This window comes from Lipotes vexillifer, unplaced genomic scaffold, assembly GCF_000442215.2.
Source record: "Lipotes vexillifer unplaced genomic scaffold, Lipotes_vexillifer_v1.1 scaffold1514, whole genome shotgun sequence".
In the NCBI taxonomy this organism is placed as follows: Eukaryota; Metazoa; Chordata; class Mammalia; order Artiodactyla; family Lipotidae; genus Lipotes; species Lipotes vexillifer.
The window spans coordinates 170,950-178,604 of record NW_006798605.1 but is presented as its reverse complement, the minus strand read 5'-3'; the positions used below and the strand labels follow the sequence as shown (position 1 = coordinate 178,604).

The window sequence follows — 7,655 nt, the reverse complement described above, 5'->3', positions numbered from 1 at the left end:
AAGAGTGAAACAAGGGTTGTTACGATCTAATCAAATACTGAGGTTCAGAATGTTGAGCCCCTAAACCCTCCCGAACCATCCTTGCCAGAAGACACGTTTGTCTTCACTCCCCACCATTCCATTTAAGGAAACCAGCAGTCCCGTAAATCAGCCTTTCCGTATAGTAAGAGGACTTCCAACTGCTTCAGCTGAGGCGGGAACTCAATCAGAGAATGGCGATTCTTTTCAGGACTCATTTCTATTACCACTCATGGCCCTCCAGGCTCATGCCAAGTTAGATATTAATATAGCCAAAATCGAGGGATATTTAGGAGGTGACAGCCTGTACACTGAAAGAATTGAAAAACTTTACCAATTTGTATCAGTAAGGAGTCCAGATAGCATGTAAGGAAATGGATTGATTCTAAGGGTTTTATACCAAGAAGATGAATTAAAATGCTAGATCAGGCCAAATTTATCAATATAGGTGCATTCATCTGGAAGTTGGGATTTAATATATTGCCTTGAGCAGGTGGGAGTGACTGGTTTATTGAATCCTTGATTCAATGATGGCTTACACGGTGAAAAGTTGAAAGGGCAGAATTTTCTTGGCACACCAAAGTAGAAGTCCAAAAGCTCAAGTAAGAATATTGGAAAAGGGCTTCCCTGGTGGCGCAGTGGTTGAGAGGCCACCTGCCGATGCAGGGGACACGGGTTCGTGCCCCGGTCCGGGAAGATGCCACATGCCGCGAAGCGGCTGGGCCCGTGAGCCATGGCCACTGAGCCTGCGCATCCGGAGCCTGTGCTCCGCAACGGGAGAGGCCACAGCAGTGAGAGGCCCACGTACTGCAAAAACAAAACAAAAACAAAAACAAACAAACAACAACAGAAAAAGAATATTGGAAAGGATCTATTATGAATGACCCTGTTCAGTCCTCCCCTAACCATACCCCTGGAAGGGCCTCACCAAAGGATTACATTGGTGAGGAAAGAACCAGCGTGCTTGGAAAGCTTCCTGGTAACTGTCTTCTCTAGGCTGGAGAGAACAATGATAGATGTTACCAAGAGATCTGGGCTCCCTAATTTAAATGTATCCAATGTGATCTTCTGAGATGGCAGAGGCTTTGTGGTAGAAATTAATTTCAGGAAGTGCAGTTATCTTAATAAGCCACAGGGATGGGATAACAATGTGTTTTGTGCCACAGGGTTCTATGGAAATGGCTAATGGATTACAGATCCTCCAAGAATGAAAACGATGGTTAGACTGCAAAGCTGCTAACTATCTTACACGGACAGAAAATGTCTAGGTCTAGTGGGCAAAAACCCAACTTTAGTCGCCGTAGTGGGATTCATGATCTCTTATCCACTGCCCAGACCTAAGTCTATTCACATATCCAGAGTCACATAATTTTAGGTGGAGCCAGAGTCCCTTTCAGAAGGGCCCTGAAACCTGGCCACAGCTGTATGCTATGAATTTTCCTCTAAGCCATTCCAGAATCACCTGTGGCCATTTATGAGGGTGACTGTGAATTGGGAGAAGGAAAATACCAAATCCTTCTGCAGGTTATTAGACAATTGTATTAGATTAGCTCTGAATTGACATTAACCCCTGGAAACCAAAATACCACTGTGGCCCACCAGTCAAACTGGGAGCTTATGGAGGTCAAGATATATATGGAGACTTCACTCAAGTCCATCTTACAGTATCATAGGAATAAATGCATTTAGTAATGGGAAGAACCCTTACACTGGTTCCCTGGAGGTCTATTATAAAAAGCCAAGAACAGTGCTGTCCAATGAAAATATGAATCACATATATAATTTAAAATTTTCTAATAGCCACATTTTAAACAGGTGGAATTAATTTTCATAATATATTTAATAAATATAATTTCAACATGTGCCATTAACCATATGAAGGTACTTAACAGCCACATGTGACTAGTGGCTACCATATAGGAGATTGCAGCCCTAGAACAATCATTTCTCCCAAGATAATAAACTAAAACTGAAGGATGCTAGGGCGGTCACTCCTACTACATACCCGTTTAAGCTGTTTGTTAGGCTAATGCAAGGCGTAGATGGTTCTATGGATGAATGACAGTTTAATCACATAATGCCAACTACAGAAGCAGTTCTAGTAGTAGTATCTCTGCTGGAGCATATTAACATAGTACCTGATACCCTGTATGGAGCTACTGACTTAATTTCTTTTAAAAGTAATTCCTTATCAACAAAGATAATCAGAGGCAGTTTGTCTTCACAATGCAGGGTCAACATACTTTCACTATCTTCCCTTAAGGCTAGGTCAACTCTTCTCTCTTTGTCATAATATAGTCCAAAGAAATCTTGTTCATCTTGACATCTCACATAACATCAAGCTGGAACATTACATTCATAGCATCATACTAATTGGATTTGGTGATGGGTCAGGAAGTAGTAATCACTTAAGATGCCTCAGTAAGACATATATTAGGGCATAGGAGATAATCTCTATGAAAACTTGAGATTTGCAGCATTGGTGAAATTTTAGGGGCCTAGCGATGTAGGCATGTTGAAATAAGAGCCTCTATAGTAAATGAAAAGTTGTTGCACCTTGTACCTTTCATTATGAAGAAGGAGACAGAAAATGTGGTGTCCTCTTTGAATTTTAGAAGCAAGATATACCACGTTTGGGTGTTCTGCTCTGATGCATGTACTAGATAGTCAACAAGGCTGCCAACGTTGAGAGGGGACTGGGGCAAGAAATGAATCTGCAGTGTACCTCTGCTGTAATGAAAGCTGCTATTTAGACCTTTGGTTCTAAGATCCAGAAATGTAATGATTTTTGGAAATATCTGTGGTAAGCAAAGACGGCTTATGACATCTGACACTGAAGCATCAGAATGCAAATCCCTAATGGAGTAAAGATATGTGATCTTCTCAGTAATGATTTGCCATTTGAAAAGCAGCTCTTAATTTGTTATTGGACTCTTGTTAAGACTGAGTATTAGGCCATGGGACTCCAAAAGACTACGTGGCCCAAACCAGACAAAATGAACTATGTGTTAATCCAATTCAACATATCATACAATAAGATGTGCACAAGAGCATTTCATTATTAAATGAAACTTGGATCACACAGGTTTGGGAAGCCCAAGTATACATCATGAGCAAGTAGCTCACGTGTTTCTGATACCTGCTACTACTGCTTCACAGTCTCTCACAATCTGCCTCATGGGGTGTTCTCAATGACCAATTAATGTAGGATAAAACCACATGAACCCAGCTTGTAAATGGATTGTATGGTATTTAGTATTAGCTGCAACTACTGTGTTATAGGCCCAATGAAGGGGGCTGCCCCTGAAATACAGTAGTGAAAGATAACCCCCTAGCAGAATTTCAGATTGTACGGTTTGCATGGAGGAAGAGATAGCTGAGGTAATGATACATGGCATGGCCATATGGTCAAGGACTTGGAAAAACAAGACTGGAAGATTGGAGATTGAAGGGTTGGGAGAGTTATGCAGATGTGCCTCTCAGAATTGGTACAAAGTGTGACAACATGGTTACTATGTGAATTCCCTCTGGAGGGCTTCCATTGTGGACAACCCTCTTAGTAATCTGGACAAGATTATGTGATGGGTGACCCAAGCCAATAACACAATCTATTTTATGGATGACAGACTCTTTATCTAGCTACCCTGGTGCTTGCTCAAGTTGTCCATGTACAAAGTGACAATGGGAACAAGGGTGGAAACTATGTATGGCTTCAACAACATAGATTTCCCCCTCTCTGTGGCTGATTTAACTACCACAACTGCTGAGTTCACCACTTTCCAATGCTGAGACACTGATACAGCACTATTCTCCAAGGTGATTGACCTGTCAATTAATGGCTGGCAGGTTACAATGAACTTCTTTCAACCTGAAGGAGGGAGAAATTTATTCTCATAGGAATTGATAGATATTTGGTATATAGATTTACCTCCCCTTTCTTCAATACTTTTGTATGTGCCTCTATGCCTGGATTTAACAGAATGCCTTAACAATTATCATAGTATTCCTTAAAATATTGACTTTAACCAGGAAATTCTTTTCATGGCAAAGGAAATATAGAAATGGGCTCAAACCTATAGATTTCGCTGGCCATAACTCATGCCACATCATCCAGAATCATTTGGCCAAATAGAGTGGTGAAGTGGCCTACCAGTGGAGTGGTTCATGTATAGTTGCTAGCTGGGAGAAGTTTGGGTGTGTTCTATAGGATATGATAAATGCCAAAAGTCATCTATCTCCTCCATTGCCAGAATGCATAAGTTTGAGAACAAAGAGGTTAAGGTAGTAGTGGCCACAACACAAATACCTCAAATAACTCATTTAAGGGATTTTCACTTCCTGTGCTGAAATCTTGGGATTGGTGGTTTTAGAGATCTCAGTGCCCAAAGGAAGAATGTTTCCACCAGGGATCAGAGTTCTGTTACCATTGTATTGGAAGCTGAGACTACTCCCTGGCTATTTGGGGCATTTTAAGCTGCTGAATTAACAGGAAGAGAAGCGGGCTATTGGCTGGTAATTTTTCCAGATTACCAAAATGATCTGGGGTTGTTGTTATATGATATAGGCAAGGCCAACTATGTTTGAAACTCAGGAGATTTACTGGGGCATCTCTAACAAAAACTTCTCCAATAATGCTGGTTATTGAAAAACTACAGTAATCCAAGGAAGGAAGGGCCACCAAATACTCAATGTTGTAGGAATTCAGGATCACCCATAAAGAACCCTGTCCAGACCAGGGGCTAAAAAGAGGGTGAAAGTAAGGGGAAGATGAATTGGCAGTGGAAGAAGAAAGCCATATCTATTGTGAAAAGCATTGGTGATGGTTAGTGTTGGAAGTAGGTCGGAACTGACTTCACCCCTTGATGATGCAGTAAGTGGATGATACCCCTCCCCCCCATCCCTCCATTAAACTCCCCTTATTAGCCAATTTGAGCATATCTGTTTATATATCTGCAAAAGTCATGACTTAGTATACCAAAATGCAAAATCAGCATAATAGCAGTTAAAGGGACCATGTCTTTTTTTTTGAACCTCAAAGTAGAAATGTATTTAATTACAAAATTTACAGTTTCATAGAAACAGCTTTGTTTTATGCACATAAACTTTATAATTATATAGAACCCATGTAAATTATAGGGTCTGGCCTTGCAAAGCCAGTGAAAGGGGCTTACTTTGGGTGACATCTTTCCCTCCCCTCATTCCACTAGCCACCAACCAGGAGCCCCTATATGGGCCATGCCTAATCTGCATAACAAAACCAATTGTAGCTGTCCAGCTTAGTCTAACACAAAAACCAAGGTGTCTTGACTTCTTAGACACTACCCACAGGGATAAATCTCTTCAAAGAACAAAAAGGAAATCAAGGAAACAAATTGAGATGACTGTCAAATGCCTTCCAGAGGTGTCAACAGTCAGTGAACCTTCTAAGAGCAATCTAGCAATCACCAGGCAAAGTTACATGTATACACTAAACCATGACAGTAAAAACAACACAGTTTTGTAAATTTTGTGACCAGTGGAAATAGATGTTTAAAGTTATATTTCTGCCTCAACTTCATCCTCATGAAAAGCTATGTTTTATATAATCCTTGGTCAACTGAATAATAGTTTAATAAGCCAGAGTGCATGGCTACCTAAAGGAAATAACTGTCAGGTCTTAAAAATATCTTTCAATAAAGAATACTTTTTATAATAAAACAATACCACTTTAAGATATAATTTTCACAGCATAATTTTTAAATAAAATATAATGTGTGATAGTTGGAAATGAGTGAACTGCTTTAAGTCAGGGATGAATATAAAATATATACTTAAAACAGTTTAATATTTGCTTTAATTTCATTTTTCTGTAACAGCCCCACATTTAAGAGTTAATGTCTAGAATAGTTTTACATTATTTCACATTCACGTTAAAAAACTGTGTAAAGCCTTAAGGATTAACAGGAAAAATGTAAAGAAAGATAGTATGAGCATTACCTCACAACCCACAGCACTCTCTAATATAATTTGTCAACGTAGATGAAGATATCACTTCCATCATATCTTCATATTAAAATTAAATTTTAATATGTCATTATGAACAGAAGGAGCATATAAAACTGGCTTGAAGAGTATTCTATATTAATTTTCCACCTTTAACTTCTTAGTTATGGCAATTCATGCTAAAGCCAAATGAAATTCATTCGGTATCTAATCATTCTTTTGCTTGTATGCACTATATTCTGGCATTTAAAATAAAATCAAACTTATTCTAGATTTTTAAATGATGATTTATGAAGCAAAGTTTCAGAGAGCATCCAATGACTATAGTTTGAGAGTTAAAGAAACAAGGAGGGTTAAAATTAAAACACTCTCACAGCCAATTTTCTAATGAGCATAATATTTTCAAGTTTAAAAATAGTGATATTTGACTTCCCACTGAGGTCCCAGCCCAGGTACCATATCAGTCAAAATAATATAACAGCTTTCCTCTCCTCTATGGTAACAACAGCACGTAGCAATGATATTTTACTAGATTTTCCATTATTCTGGATTAACCATAATTACTGTATTAATAATTGTAAAATTTAAAAATCATAGAAAATTTATATAACAGCTGTTTTCTTCAATGGCTTGAAACTCTTCAGTTGACAGTACTCCTTTCTGCCAAGTCTGTAAGTCTAAAAAAGAAGGGCCATATGCATCCTGGAAGATTTGTCAGTTATTCAGTGTACACAAATAAAAATACTGTCTAGCTCATTCCCAGCTATGCACCAAAGTTAGAAGTTACTTTGTATTATGCTATAGCAGTCTCCTGAGTTCTCATATTTTACTTTCTACTCAAAGAGTTGGTGGCACTTACCAGAGTGGGTCCTGAGGTGTCCTGTGAGGGCGTCCCTCCTTCTACAGGCATAGCTACAGAAAGGACATTTGAACGGCTTCTCTCCAGAGTGTAACTTTATGTGTCTCAAAAGGTTGCCCTTCTGAGTAAAAGAAGCTCCACACTGGTTACAATGGAAGGGACGTTCACCTGCAGAAGGGGAAAGAGGTGGGGACGATCAAGTAGGTTACATGCAAGTGACTAATTTGCTGTACAATGTTAACTACAGCCAGTTCTCTGTGCTGAGAATGTCCATCTCCCTCCTAAGTCTTCCAAACCTTTATCTTCCTAGAATTTGCTGTACTAATACCAAAGTCCCAAACTTTAGGTCAAGTGCCGTTTCAGCTCTTCATGTAAATTTTACAGGATTCCTGTCACTGACTGCAAAGAGTAACAATCATAGCATTGACCACTGGTTGAACAACTAGGTGCCATCACTTTACTGACTTTATTGGTTGCTTTACATACAATATTTCAAACCTCACGATGGCATTACTAATTTGGTATTAATAATTTCAATTTACAAGTGAAGGAATGGAAGTTCAAGTATCAAAGTTTCTGATTATAGTCACAGCTAATAGGTACTTGAGCTGATCATGACTCTTGGTCAATTTGACTACAAAATCTTGCTCTCTTTATTGTACCATGTTATCTCTTAAAATAAATCACAGAAACTTTGAGCTGAAAGGGACCTTTAGTCTAACTCTCCAATTTAGCTGATAATTTTGTTATCAGGGAGCCAAAGAGGTTCAATGAATGAACTAGGTTGCAAAGCTCA

At 39.0% G+C, this 7,655-nt stretch overlaps 1 protein-coding gene across 4 annotated transcripts in view; it reads right to left on the bottom strand.

Annotated features, from left to right (window-relative positions):
• Nucleotides 1-7,655, bottom strand: part of IKZF2 (IKAROS family zinc finger 2) — a 179,353-nt gene that overhangs the window by 61,266 nt on the left and 110,432 nt on the right. For all 4 annotated transcript variants that reach the window (XM_007470607.1, XM_007470606.1, XM_007470609.1 and 1 more), the window contains one exon: nt 6,860-7,027. In XM_007470607.1, coding sequence (XP_007470669.1) covers nt 6,860-7,027 — 168 coding nt within the window. The remainder of the gene's footprint in view (nt 1-6,859; nt 7,028-7,655) is intronic.